At 40.9% G+C, this 21932-nt stretch overlaps 1 protein-coding gene across 3 annotated transcripts in view; it reads left to right on the top strand.

The window, feature by feature from the left end:
• Window positions 1-21932, top strand: part of GNA14 (G protein subunit alpha 14) — a 200147-nt gene that overhangs the window by 109583 nt on the left and 68632 nt on the right. For all 3 annotated transcript variants that reach the window (XM_055578373.1, XM_055578374.1, XM_055578375.1), the window contains exon 2: window positions 5375-5559. In XM_055578373.1, coding sequence (XP_055434348.1) covers window positions 5375-5559 — 185 coding nt within the window. The remainder of the gene's footprint in view (window positions 1-5374; window positions 5560-21932) is intronic.

Genomic DNA, 21932 nt, shown 5'->3' with positions numbered 1-21932 from the left:
GTGATTGCAGCCATGTAATTAAAAGACACTTACTCCTTGGAAGGAAAGTTATGACCAACCTAGATAGCATATTCAAAAGCAGAGACATTACTTTGCCAACAAAGGTCCGTCTAGTCAAGGCTATTGTTTTTCCAGTGGCTATGTATGGATGTGAGAGTTGGACTATAAAGAAAGCTGAGCGCAGAACTGATGCTTTTGAACTGTGGTGTTGGAGAAGACTCTTGAGAGTCCCTTGGACTGCAGGGAGATCCAACCAGTCCATCCTAAAGGAGAGTCCTGAGTGTTTAATGAAAGGACTGATGTTGAAGCTGAGACTCCAATACTTTGGCCACCTGATGTGAAGAGTTAACTCATTGGAAAAGACCCTTACGCTGGGAAAGACTGAGGGCAGGAGGAGAAGGGGACGACAGAGGATGAGATGGTTGGATGGCATCACCAGCTCAATGGACATGGGTTTGGGTGGACTCTGGGAGTTGGTGATGGGCAGGGAGGCCTGGCGTGCTGTGGTTCATGGGGTCGCAAAGAGTCGGACACGACTGAGTGACTGGACTGAACTGGGTTGTGTTGAGGCTTAAAAGAGAGTAAGAGAATCCCCTCATCTATACCCTGACCCCACAACTCCTCACCCAACCCCCTACCCAGCCCATGGAGTCTCTTTGCTCTGTGATCTTTGCTCAGTCCCAGGTGATGTGTCTTTCAATGTCTCCTCTTTGCCTCTAACCTATCCATTTTTGCCCCATGTTTGTTTTTTAATTCTTCAAATAACCACAATGTAGAATTGAAGACTATTTTAAAAGATTGGTGTTGATCAAATAAATTTATATCATCTTTTTATTAATCTTTAAAATCATTTTTAACCTTTTCTTTTCAAAATGTTCTGTGTCCAAAAGCAAGATCAATGACTTTTTAAAAAATGTTTCCGTTTTTGGGGCTGGTGACAGGTTTGGCTTTAACCTCTTATAAGTGAATGGCCTTATAACTTAAGTTTCTCTACCTTGGTGAAGAACTTTGTGGTGCGTCGAGTGATTTTTCTGACTTAAGAGTGCCCAAATCACAGCTTGCTATGTGAGAGTTACATAATTTCTTTGTCATGTCAGCTTTGTGGTGTGTAGAACATGGAAGTATGAATCTTTGCTTGGGGTAAAGTAGCAGTGGACCTGAGGTCAACCTTGCCGGGTGGAATAGAAGCAAGCATGGCAGCATCATAGATGGAGGAGATGCAGGGACCCCAAGATTCTGCAAGAGTGGATTCCTAATCTGATCCAGGGCTCTCGACCAAGCTCTGACAGTGCAGGGTCTTCCCTCAGGTCCTCAGTTATCATATAGGGCCTTGACAGTCAAGAGTTGTCATGAAACTGGTCTCATCACAATTATACTTAGTTCATATCTCAACTTTCTGCAGTTGTCCATAATATAAGAACTGTGGAGGACTTCTCATGTTTCTTCTATCCATTTAACTATATTTTAAGAGCTGACTATATAGTGGGCACAATGATCGTTGTACCCAAATGAGTGATTCCCAAGCCCTACCCTTCCTGGACTAAAGGTGTAATAAGAGATCTATCTGCAAACAAGCAGTCAGGGGATGTGCCCCACTGGGGTGTCCACAGGCACTTTGAGAGTTTATACAGGGCAGGACTAACTCTTGAAGGGATGAAGTGGAAGACAGTTCCTTCAGAGGGTGGGAAGATCCCCTGAAGAAGAGAAGAGCTACCCACTCCAATATTCTGGCCTGGAGAATTCCATGGACTGTATAGTCCATGGGGTCGCAAAGAGTCAAACACAACTGAGCGACTTTCACTTTCCCGGGCTGAGGCATTGACAGTCTGGTTTCTAGCTACAGTTCTGAATTTGCATCAGCTTTGCCCTGTTGGATGACTCAGAGGCAGTTTCCTCATCTCTGATGTCAGAAGACAGTACCCACCTTTGCCACCTCTGGAAGTGGAAGTGGAGCAACAAGCATTTTGCTCCACGGTTTGTTAAGACTGCTCTAGAGGACACACACCTGTCAGGAGGCTCTTCCTTGGGCCCCAGCAGCAGCATGTGTCTGCAGGACGGTGGGTCTGCCTGGGCTTAGGCTTCAGTGCGTGGCTGTGAACTTCGCATTTGTCCTCATTAGACCAGCATGACTAAGTCTATAACCCTGACATTCTTTTCTGAAAGTAAGCTTTGTCCTTCGAATCTGATTGGGTAAATCCCCTCTCTCTCTCTTGCTGATCCTGGGCACTTGCAGGGGTTACTAAACAGAATGAGCCCCAGGTTTCTCATCTGTATAGTAGAGATGATGATGATAATTCATATATTGTAGGATGGTTGTGAAGATCAAAGGACATAGTGTGTGCAAAGTACCAGGCACATCGTGACTCTAATATTCACCATTGTGGGGACTAGGGGAATAACCAGGGAGGGTCACAGAGGATCAGGATAAGGCTCCTGCTTGGCCACTTTCATAGTTGTTCCTGCCATGGTTGACGTCACTGCTACCCATATAGCACCCTGGGTGGTTGAGAAAGGATGAGCTATCTATTTTCCTATTTGTAGATAGTGCAGGTGGCCAAGACTGTGTAAATTCCTTATCACTATCATGTATTCAAAAATACTAGAATATAATCCAAGCTTTCAAAAGGAAGGAAATGCTATCTCAAGAATGAACTTTGAGGGTGTTGTGTTGTATGTGTGTGCATCTTCAGTCGTGCCCAACTCTTTGCGGCCCCATGGACTGTAGACTGCCTGGCTCCTCTGTCCATGGGATTTTTCAGGCAAGAATATTGTAGTGGGTTGCCATTTCTTCCTCCAGGGGAGCTTCCTGACCCAGGGGTCAAACCTGCATCACCTGCATTGGAGGCAGATTTTTTACTGCGGAGCTGTCAGGGAAGTCCCGTTGAGGGTATCTAAGTGAAATAAGCCAGTCACCAAAAGACAAATGCTGTGTGATCCATCCTACTTATGTGAGGTACCAAGAGTAGTTAAACTCCTAGACACAGAAAGTAATGAGGTGGCTGCCACGGGCTGGGGGAAGGGGGGAGGGGGGAGGGGGACTTGTTTAAAGGGGATGAGTTTCAGTTCTGCAGGATGAAATGAGTTCTGGAGATTGGTTGCATAATAGTGTGAATATGCTTAACACTTCCAAACTGCATACTACAAACAGTGAAGACAGTAAATTTTGTTATGTGTATTTAACCATAATCTTACAAAAGCTTATTGAGCATGTGCCAAGTGTACAGCATTATTCCTGGCCCAAGGGGAAAGTGAAAGTGAAAGTTGCTCAGCCGTGTCCTGGCCCAAGGGGAAACAATGTGATAAAAACAAACATGGCCCCTGTCTCCCCTTATGAAACTTACAGGCGAGTAGGGGAGACATGTCAGAGGAAGAACGACATTAATGGGCAAAAGTGCAGCTGGAACAGGTGCTCCAATGAGAAGTTCATGGTCCCTTGAGAACCTAGAGTACAGGGACTTGACCGCAACAGGAAAGTCAGGCCAAGAGCAAAGATGAGCAAGATGAAGAAAGACCATCCTCAGAATCTGCAAAGCATGAACCAAAGCTACCTCAAGGAGGCCAGTGTGGCTGGAGCACAGAGGGTGGAGAAAATGTGTTGGGAACAGAGGCTGGTGAACACGGAGGGGCCAGACCCCACAGCCTCGCTGGCCATAGTAAGGAGTTTGGTCTTTCTTCCTGAGCCACAGGGACCCCATTGAGGGTCTTGAGCTGACGATGAGGAGACAGAAAAGCAGGTTTGTGCTTTGAAAAGATCAGTACAAAAGAATATATATTTTTTTCCTTACAAGGAATGATCTTATCAAATAGTTGTCTCAGTCATCCACATGGAAATATTGAACAAGTCCCCTAGATATTTCTCTGGGGCCTGATATTTAGAAGACCTTGACAAGAATACAGATGAAGACCCACATCCCATAAGTCTAAATAGTTATAGGCTATAATCAAGCTAAGAAACCATTATTAATATGTTGAATCCTCTTACCATGACAAACATATCTTTATAACTCAAATGTCAAAAAAAAAATGAACAAACTATGGTTTTTAATATGACTAATAGTCAACAAAGTATCAAAGATGATTGAATTTAACCATAACTAAACTGTCTGGATCTTCTGTTGGGTCAATGAAATGTGAATGACTAATAAAATATTTTATAATTAATCAGTCATTTTCTATTTTATAATTTTTGGCTTTTATAGTAAAATCATTAATTATATTATTTTAATTAAGATTTTCATATAACTCATTTTACTAGCAATGCTGAATTAAATGACTTTTTGTAACAAGTATATTGAATATATATTGTATATATTACAATTCATCCATTTGAAATATCCATCTTTTCTTGAGTCATTTTAGTTCTCAGATCATTTTTCATTAATTCCAATTTGAAGAAACTTTGCCCTATTGAGGTCATATCAACCTGAATTTGTTAAAAAAAACCTTCTTTAAAGCAATATTTGAATTTGAAAATGAACCATAAATACATTATGTTCCAAACATGGTGATAAGATCTTATAGATAAATCATCACAAAAACTATTAGAACATATTTTAATTCCATCACTCAAGTCTACCACTTATATTGCAACTTTTTCTGTCTGTCCAAGCAATATCTCAGTCTAATATTAACGTAAAGCCCCAGCATCATGTTTCATACAGGTTGTCTGGGCATCTGTACATATTTAATGGCGATAGGAATGGTTTGATGTTGTAAAATTCTCCTTGGCTGCCATGTACAAGTGTCATGAGTTTGGAGGGCCTCCTGAACAGCAAATTGGAATATGAGGAGGGGGAGGAATATAGACATTTGGTACAACTTGGGAAGGTGCTTTATTATACAAGGATCCATTGTACTCATGTGTGTGAAAGAAAGGAATTGGCAAGTCAGCCTTTTCTCCTGTCCAGGTATTTCTGCTCCTCAGACCCTCCCTGCCCTCTGAAGCAGCACCCCAGCCCTGCCATGGCTGGGATTAGCAGTAGGAAAACCCTTAAATATTTAGGGCTTTCAGGCACAGTGGCCAATTGTTTCAAGGTCTTAGGGCAAGGGATGTGGGGGAGCAATTCCCTGGGGCCTAAACAGTGTTAGTCACAAGAGCTGATGCTTAAGATTACTCCAAGTGACATGGACACTTATGTGTCCTTAATAAATTGTGTGTGTGTGATATTTGTGACCCTCTAAAGCACAGGCCCTGGGGTTTAGGATGGCACTACTCTGCAGCATAAACTGCATAAGTATTCAGCAGTCCCTTTCCAAGTCCCCATGTTAATTTACTAATCCTGATATTGACCAACACTGCCACACAGTCCTTTTTTCTCACTCCATTCCTTTTAAAGACTGCTGACTGCATTTTTCACTTGATTTGTCTTATTAGGAACTGGTGAAAGTGGCAAAAGCACCTTTATCAAGCAGATGAGAATCATCCATGGGTCTGGTTACAGCGACGAAGACAGAAAGGGGTTCACGAAGCTGGTTTACCAAAACATATTCACTGCCATGCAAGCCATGATCAGAGCCATGGACACCCTGAAGATACAGTACGTGTGTGAGCAGAATAAGGTAACGTGTTTAAGAAGTTTGGAGCCATTTGTGACTGCCATGCTGTCCTCCTCTGGTTAGTCTCTGTCTCTGAACTGAAAGATTTACTGAGTGCTTGCATCAGAGGCCAGAAGAAGCTCTTGAGCTCAGACTCTGGGGTAGAGCTCCTCCAGAGGCATATGATGAATTTAGGCACAGTGTTGTGGTCTTATTTCTGCAGAAGCTCTGGCACAGTGGTGGTGTGGTGTTGCCTGGTGTGCAGTCATTTCAGTGCTTTTTTTTTTTGGAGTGCTGAGAAAAGGAAGACATATATTTACATTTCCTCTTTTAGCTAAGATACCTGGTTACTTTCTTGCTTTGAGCAATGGTGGTCTTGGGTTTACAATGGACAACTTTTTAAGAATTCCTAGTCTTAGGAGATATTTTCATAAATGTCCTGCAGACTACTCAGAGAAGTCAGTGGGTTTTGTTTGTTTCTTTTGGAAGCTAGCCCTTCTTAGGAGCTAACTGATAATTTAGGAAGAGTAATGCTTGTGTCTCGACTAGCAAGGAACTCTCCCAAAGTAATGGTATCAAGTTGCCATTTGCTTTCCTCTCTCTGTGGGTTATTTAAAATCCGTATCTGTTTGAGACTATAGGAGAATAATGAGACAGGAAGGTGGGAGAAGGAGACAATATTTTCTAGGGTGTATAGGAATGTAAATCCATGGGAAAATACTATGAGCTCATTAAGAATCTAGACGACAGAATTTCTTGAAAATAACTCATACCAAGTTATAACACGACATGATGATAAAGAGAAAAATTCCAAGATGAGTCCCTTGTGAATTGATTAGAAAGAATTTAGCTGCTCAAAAGCTGGAATAGTGGCTTAAATATGGACCTCAGGAACTGCTTTATCATCAGCTTGTGGCATTTGTTTTTATGTGTATTATACAGAGTTTCAAAGCAGTAAGTCTAATTTTTTTATTACTCAGTGACTGCATTACACAGGAAAACTCAACATGCACCAAATTTTAGACGTACCTTTATAGTGTGACTACAGCTTTGTGTCTTTACTACTGTTTCCTTGTAATCTTGAAGAAATGGAGGAATGTATAATATCTCACCCACAGCTTCAGCCTTCAACAGCGTTATGTTGAAAAGCGTGTGTGTGTGCGTGTGTGACAGGTGGGGGTGGTGGTAGTGGTGGAAATTAACCTTTAGAATATCTGGTGCCAAGTAATATGAGAGGTGTGTCATGAACCATTGGGAAATTCTACAAGTAACTATGATTCCTTTACAAGTTGGCTTTGAGTATGTGCATTATATCTTTTTGGGTTTTTTTTTTATAAGCATATTTTAATTTTTTGAATTTTCATTATATCTATTTGAATGGTGTGCAATTTAAAAAAAAATCACCCTGTACAAGCTATTTTAAAAATTAGGTCATCTCTGGAAATTTAAGATTATTTCAGAGAAGAGATAGGTCAGGAACATCCTCGTGGTGATGTTAGTTAATCTACTTTCCTCTTTGGTAAAAAGGCATTTTGTTTCCCAGTCATAGTGGGGTGACTGGGAGAAGCTTGGAGTTTAGGAATGGGTTTGTAAACAGGCCTGTTAGGAAGAGAAGACTCAAGTGTGAGTCAGTTCTGCTTACATTGGTAACATGTGTTTGTAAAAATCCAATCAGATTTAGGAATCAAGGTCTCTGGATTTTTGTTTTGTTTTCCCTCAAGGTCTTCTAGAGGTACTCTAAGTTTGTGTCTCAAATAGAAAGGTTTTACAGGGCTTGACATTCCACCGCTTTCTTCTGTTCTCTTGATCTGAATTCTTCTCCATAAGGCCATGTCCCCTTGCCTGCTCATCTGCATTACTTCCCTCCAGCTGCCATAACAAAGCACCTCAAACTGGGTGGCTTGAGACAGATTTCTTCCTTCCCAGTTCTGGAGGCTTGAAGTCTGAAACCAAGGACCTGGTTCCGGCTGGAGTCTCTGTTCCATGCATCTTGCCTGGCTTGTGGGGGTTGCTGGCAATCCGCAGTGTCCTTTGGCTTGTGGAGGCCTCCATTCAGTCCCTGACTCTGTCTTCACGTAAAGTTCTCCCCCTGTGTCTCTGTGCTCACAGGGCATTCCCCACTGTGTGTCCATTTCTCCCTCTTCCCATAAGGACAGCAGTCATTGGATTAGAGCCCATCCTAATTCAGTGTGACCTCATCATAGCTTGATATATCTACATAGACTCTATTTCTCAATAAAGTTACTTTCTGAGATTTGGGGTTTGCATGGATTTCAAGGCAACACTATTCAACCCAGTATGGCCTGACCTCTGCTTGCTCCCATGAATGTCATGTCCATTAGCAAAATACTTTCACTCCATTCTAATATCCCCCAAAGATTTAACCCTAAAAACATCAGCAACTCTAAGCCTCAAATCTGATCTAATATCAATTCAGAAGGCCTCCAGTCTCATCATTTAAATCCTCTATATCAGGTATGGTGAGACTCTGGATGTGGTCCATCCTAGAGCAGAATTCTCCTTCAAACATACCTGTGAAACTAGGAAGTGAATTAATCGTACCTTTGTCCCCTCCTCATTTGCTGTCTCTGGCTCCATTCTCAATGCCTTCTTTCTACTTCAAGTACCTGCATTCATGCTTAATCAACTTCCTCTTACCTCTCAAACATATGCCAGGGGTGAACCACGTATTGAAATGGCTTAAAGAGATGCTTCCCTGGTGGGCTCAGATGGTAAAGAATCCACCTGCAATACAGGAGACCTGTGTTTGATTCCTGGGTTGGGAAGATTCCCTGGAGAAGGGGATGGCTATCCACTCCAAACTGTTGCCTGGAGAATCCCAGAGGAGCCTAGCAGGCTACACAGTCCATGAGGTTGCAAAGTTAGACATGACTGAGCGACCAACAAGGAGAGCAAAATGTTGAGTAGAAAAAAATCACTGGATTGGTCCTACAAATCTGGGCCCTGTTCATAGCTCCCTTGTAGGTCTCAGATGGGAGTCTATAAACTTTTTCTATAAAGGGCCAGAGAGGAAATATTTTCAGCTTTGAAGGCTACACAGTCTCTGCTACAACTGTTCAACTCTGCTGTTGTACAAAACCAGGCATGAGTGATGCATAAAAATGAGTGAGGCTTGCTTATAAACTGTTTGCAAAATGTGAAAACTGTTCTTAACTCATGGGCCAAACAAAACAGGCCAGGAGTGGATGGAGTCCATGGACTGGAGTTGCTGACTCAGTCTTAGGGGAAGCTGTGGAACCTCTTCCATGTGGAAATTTTGATCAATTTCTTCTCTATTATTTTCTGAATGATTTCCTCTGTGGGCTAGTCCTGATCACAAATGTGAAACTATAACCAATTACCCTTCTTAGGTCATAAAATGATCAAATGATTAATGCTCCAGGGGTTTAAGTAATTACTTAAGAAACATGATCTATTTTCTTTACAAAGTATTGCTTCATTTAAAACAATTGACTAGTTAAGATGAGTATGAACAAAACTAGTTAGCTTTTCTTTTCAGTCCTCTAACTTCTTGTTGCTGAATATTTATTTCTATTTGATTTTTTCACAGCTAGAAACACTTTCTTAAAAATATGTAGAGAAGGATTAAGAGCACTTTTAGAGGGTTTTATTTTAAATGTTAGCAGGATTATGGCTCAGCCAGTTTGTTGAAAATCTTTGCTTGTTACTTGACAGGCTGCTTTTGAGAGGAAATTTATCAGAAACTCAGTGTAGCATTTGGTTTTTAACCAATATGTTTACTCAATTAAGATTTAGCTTTGAAGATTATTTTCTTATACATTGCCTGCCTTTTTTCCTAAAGAAATGATTCATATGTATTTGCTCACTCTGTTGATAAGCCTTAATTTTTATGAATGTCTCTCAAGAGTGTCATGAGCACATATTAAAATTTATGACTTCTTGAATAAATATTACAGAGGTGTTTACTCAGTGTCAGGACTCCTAACATTGAATTAGCTTATATCTTACGTTGCCTGGTGATGATTTCATAGAAAAGCTTCTTTTTTTTTTTAACTCTTTGTAGTGTCTACAGTTTGAGAAATTCTTACTCTAGGCCTGTAGTATGGTGAAGGAAATCTTAGCTCCTTTTAAGGTTCTACAGAATCTGCTTGGATGATTTAGATAAGAATTTCCCAAGGGCAAAGGACAGCCCTGCCTGACTTTTCAAAAATGCTTGGTTTTAAGAACAAGGGCTACAGATTCTTTTGGTAGCTGACCCCAGGTTCTTCCCTGCCCTCCCACTTAAAGGATCTCACTGGGGTCACATCATATGTGCATGTAACTTGTTGTTATTCAGTCGGTAAGTTATGCCTGACTCTTTGCACCCCCATGGACAGCACACTAGCCTTCCCTGTCCTTCACCATCTCCTGGAGTTTGCTCAAACTCATGTCCATTGATTCAGTGATATCATTCAACCATCTCATCCTCTGTTGCCCCCTTCTTCTGCCTTCACTCTTTCCCAGCATCAGGGTCTTTACACACATTTAACTGCAAGGGCTCATCATAAAAACAAAAACAGTGTCTTTAAAAAGGAGAGTTAATAATTGAACAGTAAGAGGAGTATTTTGCCTGCCATTTGCCTCAAGTACTTAATTTGGAATTCAGTGTTTCTAGAAGCGTGAAGTCTGAAATTTCCTTCAAAAAGCATCTTTATCTCCTTTTTTTTTAAAATTAATTAATTAATTTATTTTATTTTATTTTTTAACTTTACAATACTGTACTGGTTTTGCCATATATCAAAACCAGAAGCTTGTGCTGGATTCCAAGTCACACTTGAGGCAGGGGACTTGGGCCCTCCAGCCAATCACAGCTCTTGAAAGGCTGAATTTGGGGGGTTTAATTGACTAGGAGAAGGCAATGGCAACCCACTCCAGGACTCTTGCCTGGAAAATCCCATGGATGGAGGAGCCTGGTAGGCTGCAGTCCATGGGGTCGCTAGGAGTCGGACACGACTGAGTGACTTCACTTTCATGCATTGGAGAAGGAATGGCAACCCACTCCAGTGTTCTTGCCTGGAGAATCCCAGGGACTGGGGAGCCTGGTGGGCTGCTGTCCCTGGGGTCGCACAGAGTCGGACACGACTGAAGCGACTTAGCAGCAGCAGCAATTAACTCACAAGGTCTCTGCTAATTTTGTTTCAAGTTTTTCAGGTTCTACATTTAGGTAAGCAGACCTCTTTGTTGTCAGTTTCCTGTAGTGTCTTCAGTTTCAGGCCTTTGGAACAGGATGCCCCCTCTCCTGACTGCTAGGTGTATCAGGAACAAGCAAAACAATGGCCCTCAAGCCCTGGCTGCACAGTGGCATCTCCTGGGAGGCTTTTCTGTTGCTGCCCAAGGTACCACCCACCAGAGAGCTGGAGCTAAGCATTCTTGGCATGCAGCCAGAGCTTTTGGATTGAGTTTTAGAAACCTCCCAGGTGATTCTTGTTAGGCAGTCAAGTTTGAGAACCACTGATACTCTACATGTATCTTATCACTCTCCGGAGGCATTCAGTTTGGATTCTACTTTATCAGTCTTTCTGTAGAGGAAAGGGCAGCGTCTGGTCATCTCTTCCATGGGCTGACCTAATTAATCTCCATCCACAGGTAAACTGTGTAGCCAGCTTTGAGGAGGTTTGCTTAGTCCAGCAGTACGAGGGGGCTTCGGTGAGACGAGGTGATGGTAAACTTGACAGCATCTGCAGGTGAAGGTTTTGAATTCAGGGCAGACTCTGTTTGTTTCCTTTGAGTCTTGCATGAGCCTAGCACAGCATCCTGCCGAGAGCTTCCAGGGGTGGGGTGGGAGTCGGGAGGAGGAGAGCTGCATCTTGTTCTCTGGAAGTCATGTTACGGGGCCTTCTCGCCCTCCTTTTCCTATTGTTGCTACATGTAAGTTATTTCTTTTTATTCAGAAAAGACTCAGAGATGCAGGTTATGTTGATAACAAATGCAATGTACAGATATATTTTATAATAAAAATACCCTACAATTTTGTTTTGTAAATAGAGACATTTTATTAGGAAGTTAATATATATTATATATAATATATAGGTTATATATAAGTATATGCAATATATATACACATGTTATATAATACAAGTTATATATTTTCTTTTTTTTTTTACAAGTTGTATATTTTCACTCCTTATTAATAGATAGTTTTATTTATTGAGATGGCAGTTCACTAGGTATATAAAACTTAAACACCAAGCATCCAACTTCACGTTTAAGCAATAAAGTCTGATATTTATGGGGTAGGATTGCAGGAGATGTTTTCTAATATCAGAAGGAGCTCCGATCATGTCTCATATCTGTGTATGTCTAACTCTTCCAGCTTAACTTTTCTCAGAAACCAAGGCTGAATTTCCAGAAGGGTCTATCAAAGACACATGTGAGGAAATCGAGCACAGTTAGGTAAAAATGGTCAATTTACATGGCTCTTTATAGAAAAGTTTCTCAGAGCTTGATGTATATTAAGACCCCTTATTTTCTAACTTTTATAATGTCTGTTTAAATATACTTTTCAGTCCCATTTCCTTATCCAGTTTGAAAAGTCAGAGTCTGCATGAGTCTCTTGGGAATAGTGAGGCCATTATTCAGACTTCGGCTGTAGCCCAGGGTCACTGGTTCTCTGGCACATGTTAAACCCAGGCTCTTTCTTCTTATGTCTTATTGGATATTAAAAATGGCATGGTGCATTTTTCTCCTTACTAAAAACTTGGAATTCTAGCCAGTGTCACACCAATCCTGTGCTGGAGTTTTTCCATTTATCCCAATAGTTCTCTGATTAATCAATGTTGACATTAGTGTGAAAATTGCTTAATCAGCTTGAAATATAATAAGTTGGAAAATGAGAAAGAACAGGATAAAAATGAGAAAAAACTGATTTTCTCCTTAATTATTATCACAAGTAAATCTGACCACCCGCCGCCCACTGGGAGATGAAGAAGGTTTGAGGTCAGTGATGAGTAATGAGATAGTCTGGACCACTGAAATGTTAATTTCTTCCCTAACCTCAAGGCTAGGTATGAACCTACCACATGCAAAGAAATGCTTTTAAAAATCTAGTAAAAAGGGAAAATCTCACAAAGCTACAGTCCAGGAACTAGTGTGACCATCAGGCTATTTGAACACCTATCCATCCATCTAATACATGTGAAACATTTTCTTTGCATGTTTTAAATTGCACCCAACTTTGTTGCTATCTTAATATACAAAGGAGAGGGAACATGTGAAACTCACAATTCAAAACTCCTTGACAAAAGTTAGAATCATCATTGGTGATGCTAGTAAAATTCTTTTTTTTTTTTTTTAAATCTTATTGCAGTATAGTTGATTTACTATGTTGTGTTTTGCTGCTATACAGCAAAGTAACTCAGTTCACAAAACATACTTTTTCATATTCTTTTCCATTATGATTTATCACAGGATATTGAATATAGTTCCCTGTGCTATACAGTAGGACCTCGTTGTTTGTCCATGAAAATTATTATATCCAAGTTCAGTTCAGTTCAGTTCAGTCACTCAGTCGTGTCCGATTCTTTGTGACCCCATGAATCGCAGCACACCAGGCCTCCCTGTCCATCACCAACTCCTGGAGTTTACTCAAACTCATGTCCATCTAGTCGGTGATGCCATCCAGCCATCTCATCCTGTCGTCCCCTTCTCCTCCTGCCCCCAATCCCTCCCAGCATCAGAGTCTTTTCCAGTGAGTCAACTCTTCGCATCAGGTGAAACTCCAAAGTATTGGAGTTTCAGCTTCAACATCAGTCCTTCCAATGAACACCCAGGACTGATCTCCTTTAGGATGAACTGGTTGGATCTCCTTGCAGTCCAAGGGACTCTCAAGAGTCTTCTCCAACACCACAGTTCCAAAGCATCAATTCCTTGGCACTCAGCTTTCTTCACAGTCCAACTCTCACATCCATACATGACCGCTGGAAAAACCATAGCCTTGACTAGATGGACCTTTGTTGGCAAAGTAATGTCTCTGCTTTTCAATACGTTATCTAGGTTGGTCACAGAGAAGGCAATGGCACCCCACTCCAGTACTCTTGCCTGGAGAATCCAATGGGCGGAGGAGCGTGGTGGGCTGCAGTCCATGGGGTCGCTAAGAGTCGGACACGACTCAGCGACTTCACTTTCACTTTTCACCTTCATGAATTGGAGAAGGAAATGGCAACCCACTCCAGTGTTCTTGCCTGGAGAATCCCAGGGATGGGGGAGCCTAGTGAGCTGCCGTCTATGGGGTCGCACAGAGTCAGACATGACTGAAGCGACTTAGCAGCAGCAGCAGGTTGGTCATAACTTTCCTTCCAAGGAGTAAGTGTCTTTTAATTTCATGGCTGCAATCACCATCTGCAGTGATTTTGGAGCCCAAAAAAATAAAGTCTGGCACTGTTTCCACTGTTTCCCCATCTATTTGCCATGAAGTGATGGGACCAGATGCCACGATCTTCGTTTTCTGAATGTTGAACTTTAAGCCAACTTTTTCCCTCTCCTCTTTCACTTTCATCAAGAGGCTTTTTAGTTCCTCTTCACTTTCTGCCATAAGGGTGGTGTCATCTGCATATCTGAGGTTATTGATATTTCTCCCGGCAATCTTGATTCCAGCTTGTGCTTCTTCCAGCCCAACGTTTGTCATGATGTACTCTGCATATAAGCCTATGCCCCAACCAGTGATGCTGAAGAGCTGAAGTTGAACGGTTCTATGAAGACCTACAAGACCTTTTAGAACTAACACCGCCCCCCCCCCCCAAAATGTCCTTTTCATTATAGGAGACTGGAATGCAAAAGTAGGAAGTCAAGAAACACCTGGAGTAACAGGCAAATTTGGCCTTGGAATACGAATGAAGCAGGGCAAAGTCTAATAAAGTTTTGCAAAGAGAATGCACTGGTCATAGCAAACACCCTCTTCCAACAACACAAGAGAAGACTCTACACATGGACATCACCAGATGGTCAACACCGAAATCAGATTGATTATATTCTTTGCAGCCAAAGATGGAGAAGCTCTATACAGTCATAAAACAAGACCAGGAGCTGACTGTGGCTCAGATCATGAACTCCTTATTGCCAATTCAGACTTCAATTGAAGAAAGTAGGGAACCATTCAGGTATGACCTATATCAAGTATGACCTAAATCAAATCCCTTATGATTATACAGTGGAAATGAGAAATAGATTTAAGGGACTAGATCTGATAGATAGAGTGCCTGATGAACTATGGATGGAGGTTTGTGACATTGTACAGGAGACAGGGATCAAGACCATCCCCATGGAAAAGAAATTATATCCAAAGTCCTTCACAATTTGCTTTCTCTTCACGGCAGAGCCACACTCATTTTCCGATGGTAGAGAGGTAACAGATGTGTCGAACTGCTCTCTTTTCAGCCCTGCCTTTTCTCATCACCCAGTTTCCTCACTGTGAATGAATGCCATAAACATGTGCCAAGAGATAAATTAACCCTCAGGTTTATTTTGGAGTCCTGCCGAGAGAATCATCTGCTCACCTGGTTTTATTGAATTTAGAGGTAGATTTTTATTAACTGGTTAATAAACTCCACAATATTATCCTAGGCAAACCATTCTAGAAAGCATCCTCTGTAAAAAGCTTTTCCCAATGCAGGGGGCCCTGGTTTGGTCCTTGGTTGGGGAACTGAATCCCACGTTCTTCAAATAAAGATCCTGCATGCCACAACTAAGACTTCTGTGTAGCCAAATAATTTTTTTCTTTTTTTGAAAAGCTTTTTAAAAAATTAAGACAGGGACTCAAATGGGACACAGTAACTAATCAACAGAAACAAATTGTTAAAGGTTTGTGTATATGTATCTGTGTGCATGAGTGTGTGTGTAGGTGTGAGTGAGTGGGCATATTTACCAATAAACCTACCTTCAGAGTTAAAAGCATATTCATTAGAAGCCAAAACAGTTGGCTTTTTTTTTTTTTTTTTTTTTTTACTGACATATCCTTTTGGAAACTCAGATGTTTCCAGGGAGCTTTGAGACATTGCATCTTATGTACTTCACCTTGATTTCCTTTTTCTTTAAATTTTTATATTATATTGGATTATAGTTGATTTACAGTGTTGTGTTTCAGGTGTACAGCAAGGTGATTCAGTTATACATATATCCACTCTTTTCAGATTCTTTCCCCATATAGATTATTATAGAGTATTAATAATCCCTGTGTTATACACTAGTTCCTTGTTGACTATCTATTTTGTACGTAGCAGTGTGTATATGTTAATCCCAATCCCTTAATTTATCCCTCCCTGGTGGCTCAGACAGTAAAGTGTCTGTCTACAATGCCGGAGACCTGGGTTCCATCCCTGGGTCGGGAAGATCCCCCGGAGAAGGAAATGGCAATCCACTCCAGTACTCTTGCATGGAAAATCCCATGGACAGAGGAGCCTGGTAGGCTACAGTCCATGGGGTGGGAAAGAGTCGGACATGACTGAGTGACTTCACTTTCACTTTCATCCCTTTGGTAATCGTGTTTGTTTTCTTAGTCTGAGTCTGTTTGTTTTGTAAATATGTTCATTTGTGTTTTGTTTTTTTTTTAGATTCCACATATAAGTGATACTGTGTGACACTTGTCTTTCTCTGCCTATCTTCGGCTCTGACAATCTCTAGGTCCAGCCATGTTGCTGCAAATGACATTATTTTGTTCTTTTTTATAGTTGAGTAATATTCCATTGTATATATGTACCTCATCTTTAGCCATTCCTCCGCTGATGATGCTTCCATGTCCTGGCTGTTGTAAATCATGCTGCGGTGACCACTGGGGTGCATGTAACTTTTCACAGTACGGTTTTCTCTGGGTATATGCCTAGGAGTCAGATTGCTGGGTCATAGGGCAGTTCTATTTTTAGTTTTTTAAGGAGCCTCCATACTATTCTCCATAATGGTTGCACCAATTTGTATTCCCACCAACAGGGTAGGTGGGTTCCCTTTTCTCCTACCCTCTCTAGCATTTACTGTTTGTACACTTTTTGATGATGGCCATTCTAACTTGTGTGAGATGATATCTCATTATAGTTTTGATTTGCATTTCTCTAATAATTAGTGATGTTGAGCATTTTTTCATGTGCTTTTTGACCATCTGTGTATCTTCTTTGGAGACATGTCTGTTAAGGTCTTCTGCCCAATTTTGATTTTTTTTTTTTTTTTTTTACTTTTGATCCATTTGTGTATTTTGGAGATTAATCCCTTGTTGCAAATATTTTCTCCCATTCTGTGCATAGTCTTTTCATTTTTTTTATGGTTTCCTTTGCTGTACAAAAGCTTTTAAGTTTAACTAAGTCCCATTTGTTTATTTTTGTTTTTATTTTTATTATTCTAGGAGGTGGATCCAAAAAGATATTGCTAGTGATTTATGTCAGAGTGTTCTGCTTGAGAGTTTTATAGTATCTAGCCTTACATTTAGATCTTTAATCAATTTTTAATTTATTTTTGTATATGGTATTAGAGCATGTTCTAATTTCATCCTTTTTACATGTAGCTGTTGAATTTTCTCCACATTACTTATTAAAGAGACTGTCTTTTCTCCATTATATGTCCTTGCATCCTTTGTTGTAGATTAATTGACCATAGGGGTGTGGGTTTATTTCTGGACTTTCTATTGACCTTGGTTTCTGACACCTAAAACTTTGTCAGATTTAATTAAGTATGATCTAAAATAATGTAAAATAGGTTTCACATCATTACCATTGCTTTGTATCTTCCCTAAATTTTTAAACATTCTGGCATTTTATATATCTGTAATTAGCTATAAAGATATAGGCACATTTGTTTCAGTTGGCCATTTATGGATTTGGTTAGAAAATTATTTGCTTTTGTGTGTGAAAGGTTGTTGTTGAATCATGCGAAGACACCGGGATTCTTGGCCCCCGGAGGAGAAGAATTTAATCCGGGGCCAGAGATGAGGCTTGATCACTCAGAGCTTTTGTGTAATAAAGTTTTATTAAAGTATAAAGTAGATAGAGAAAGCTTCTGACATAGGCATCAGAAGGGGGCAGAAAGAGTACCCCCTTGCTAGTGTTAACAATGAGGTTATATAATCCAAAGAATGTCTGGAGGTTGTAAAGACCTCATCAGACCTACTCCCATAATTTACATTTTAAGATAACAGAATTAGCCAGAAGGTTTAATCCAAAGACTGTCCTCAGGCAGGATACATTACTGTTATATAATCCTAAGGAATGTGGAGAAAGAAAAAAAGTTTGTCCTTTCTTCCTCCTTGAGAATTCCAGACCCCTCTCTCCTTGTGGACCCCTAGACTCCTTATCAACCTGCCTAGGAACTGACTCTCTCATGTGTGTGTGTATAAAGAATAGAAAGCTGATTAGTTTTTCTAGATTCTCTTTATTAAAAAACACATCTAATCTAGTCATTTAAATAGTTACAGTGGAGCTAGTTGCAAAGAGGTTGAAATCAATAGGAATAATTTGGTATTTTAGGTGCCTCAAAACTCTGCCTTCCATTTATTCTGAGCTCAGGTGGTTGAATGATGCCACTTGTGGGAGACTATCATGATTGACCAGTGGTCACCAGTCCTCCCCAAGACCCCAAACTCTCCAGCTCCTGCTGTATCTCTGCTCTGTGTTGACATGGACTATCTTTCCTAGTGAGCTGTGTGGAGGCTTCACTTTGGGGGTTAATCATTATTTATCATTATTATCATGCATGATCACTATAATTTGGATCAGTCCATTTGTAGAGCCCTGACAGTGTTAGGAATTGCCCCAAACAAGAAAGTCTTTCTTTGCAAGTTCAAGTTAGTTCTTGGTGTGCTAGAATGAGACCATGACTGACATAAAGTTGAATTTGCCTCTGCCTCTCATCTACATCTTCAACAACCTTGGACAGGTCACCGATGCTCTCAGTCTTTATATTTCCTTCCTTAACTGAATGCTATGTTGGCTCCCTGTGATAGTCCAAAATTTAAACATGTAAGTAACCTACCTTCAGAAGCAAAAAATTGCATTTTTCTGTGTCCTAAAAACATTACTTTTCTCACCAAGATTTTTTTTTGTTGTTATTTTATCTTACTAACTTCCTAATAAGACATTACACCAGGTATTAATATAATGTTATATACAGCGTGTCAGCATAAGTTATTTTATTTCATATAACCTAGGAGTTCTTTTCAGATATACTATCTGCATCTCCTGCATCTACTCTCACATTTCACCATGAGAACAAGCATCTGTGGACAAGAATGTCCCTTACAGAAATCTTGGGTCACAATGATAGAAAGATGAGGCAGGATTCATGCAGTGTCTTTCAAGTTGCTTGATTTCCTTAAAAAATTTTAAATGACAAGGTTAAAGGATTGGAGAAGAATCTTGCTTAGCATATTGTCTACTGAAAAAAATAACCACAACATGAGAGTTATGAGTTAAATTTTATTTGGAGCAAAATGAAGACTATAGTTCCGGAGACAGCATTTCAGATAGCTCTGAGGAACTGCTCCAAAGAGGCAGGGTGGAAGGTCAGCATATATGTGATTTTGGTGAAGGGGAAGTGCATGCAATCAGGCACATACCTCTTTTCAGAAGGTTGCTGCTAGTCATGAGGAACAGATGTCACCATGAAGGATGTTAGTGCTTTTCTAGATATGAGGAGATGCAAGAATTGGGCTCAAAATCTTCTGAAAGTATCTAAGTATCTGAAGACCTGTTCTGACAGTTTTTTCCAGAGTACAGAGGCATCATTCCTGATCTCTGCCCTGAACTCGGTTCAGGGGATGTTGAAGATCAGCTGCATGAGCTCATGATTTAATTCTTGTGGAGGGAGATGGTAAGTGCCAATTTGTAGTTGGCAAAATGATGTGATTTCTGGTGATTTCTTCACTCCCTCCCTCAAAGAGAAGTGTCCTGGTTGGACCAGAAAGTTGGTGGCTCTGGCTGTCCACATCTGATTCTAACCCAGGTGGCAGGCTTTGTTTCAAGGGAAACCAGGAATTTGTCCTTTTGATTACACTCTCCATTGTCTTATCCACCAGGGACAAGTCATCACCACTGTAGTTAGAGTTGTTCATTTTTATTTTTCCCATTTGGCCAGAGATGACCTTTCTCACTATCAGTAAAGGTGATCACGCACCCCTAATCCCATTGCAAAGTCCATTCGATTTGGGTATGAAAGCCTGCTTATGCTGGTTTTGCACCCCTGCTTCCAGATGGGTAGTATTTCTGCCACTAATTGTTAACGTGAATGGCTGATGATGCCTAATACTCATTGCCACCTAGGAAACTTAGAGATGAAGACCCAGCCCATATCAACGGTAGGCACTTGCTGTGTCTTTGGTTTATGAATCAAGTGAATGTATAAGCTAAAAGTGCTTTCTTGATGAAAAGCTGGGCCCAGGAAGCGATAAAATGGACAGCTAGCCTAGAATCCTAGGGCTTCCGGAGTCTCACATTGACTGGCTTTCCTTGAAGCAGGGTGCCCTGAGTGAAGATCTCCTAGTGGCCCCCATCTCCTCAGTGACTGTCCGCAGCTCTTGCAGGAACTCCTGCCCCATGCCTCTGTCAGTGGTTCTCTTTCCAGTGGTTGAGAGCATTACAGCGCTGTCTGTCTGGCTGCTGTATCATGTCTGTTTCCTTCAGCTCTCAGATAAAGGTGGTGCCCCCCAAAAATATGCCTTTTAAATTCCAGATGGGCAGTATTAGAAATCTCCTGTTGTTACATCATAGTTTTGGCATTAAAAACAAAATATAATCATCCAAATAGGCTTTTTTTTTTTTTTTTAACAAGCATCCTAGCTTTGGCATCAGCATCTCGACTGCTACCCTCTCTCTCCTTCAGCTCTGGACACAGTGACCTCCTGTCTCTTGACCCCAGGAGTCCTGATGCTCCTTCAAGTCCAGGACTTTGCACATGCTCTTCTTTGCTCTTCCCTCCTCTCTTTGCCTAGCCAAGTCTTTCTTGGTCTCCACTAGACATGAAGGCCAAGAATACGTGTGCATCCACATACCTTTGCATCCACATACCTTTGCAAGTCCAGCACTGACATACACACAGGTGAGTTTGCTAAAAAAACTATTCACTGAAGAACCAATTTCTGGGGCAAAGAAATCTGATTTTTAGGATCCCACACATAAGTTTTTTTTTTTTTTTTTTTAACAAGCATTCTGGCTTTGGCATCAGCATCTCAACTGCTACCCTCTCTTTCCTTCAGCTCTGAACAAAGTGACCTCCTATCTTTTGGCCCAGGTGATCTTAGGGCGACATTCTGGCCTCTTCCTGAGCTTGTCTCTGACAAGCCTTCCAGCCTCATCTGCTCTCCCTGGTGGATGATGTCTTCCAGCACATCCCATGCCTCTCTGTTTGCTCATCTTCTCCATCCATTGGAGCATCCTGACACCCGTTCCCTCTGCACTCATAAATAGCTAACTTCATTTATTTGTCTTGAGTAAGGTATCCGCTATAGTAGCAAACTTTCTTTGATACCTTCCTCTCCCATCTTCCCTGGGATGAGGCATGCTTTCCAATACACTCAGAGCAGGTTGTATTAACAAAGTACATTGTAATTATTTATGCATCTCTCCCACTTCAGTCTAGGAGATCTTTGAGAGTGGAAATCATATTCTGTTTATCTCTACATCCCTTTGGGCTCAATAATTATTAGCAAAGTGACATTAAGACCTTGTGTGAAGTTGTCATGAACCCCACGTTTCCTGAGAGCTTTGTCCATAGGGTGAAATCCACAATCTCAGATGATGACTGAGCTTTTCTTTACATGATGATTTTTGCATTTTCTTTGGAATTGTGATAATGGGCAAAAAGGAACAGAGTCTATAAGACCGTATTTTTCTTTTTCTAAGAAATATTGAGCAATTGGAAATATTGCTTCTGAGTTTCAAGATAGTTCAAAAAAGGCTTGCAGAGTCATGGGGCTCCAAATCCCTTGCAGTAAGCTTGGGATAGGGCATATTCAGCCCTTGGGATGTGTTTAGTGAACTACAAAAGTACTCCGACTGTGAGAGTTGGGTCAGTGGTGATGATTCTTCAAGCTGAATCACCAGGCAATGGTTTTAGAATCCCACGGGGCTAAAAAAAAAAAAAAAAAACAACGGTGTCATAGGAAGAATGGCTTTTTGATGAGCTTGAGAGAGACTCAATAAATAACCCTCAACAACCAAATTCTAAAGTAATTGAGAAATAAGACAAAGAATTAAGGTGATCAGTTCATTATTGCTAAAGCTAAGGGTAGAGAAGGTGGCTCATAACTAAAGCATCTGACCTTTCTAATACCGAATCCAGAATGTGATAGACTGACCCATGGGGTCATCATTAGCTCTGGGAGACCCAGGCTTTACCCGCAGGGGCAGGACTCCAACAGCACAGAAGAGAGGAAGGAGCAGAGGGACGGACCGCCCCTCAGCTGACAT

Source organism: Bubalus kerabau, chromosome 4 (genome assembly GCF_029407905.1).
Source record: "Bubalus kerabau isolate K-KA32 ecotype Philippines breed swamp buffalo chromosome 4, PCC_UOA_SB_1v2, whole genome shotgun sequence".
Taxonomy (NCBI): domain Eukaryota; kingdom Metazoa; phylum Chordata; class Mammalia; order Artiodactyla; family Bovidae; genus Bubalus; species Bubalus kerabau.
Note: the sequence above shows the minus strand (reverse complement) of the source record. Positions and strands in the feature narration are given on the sequence as shown.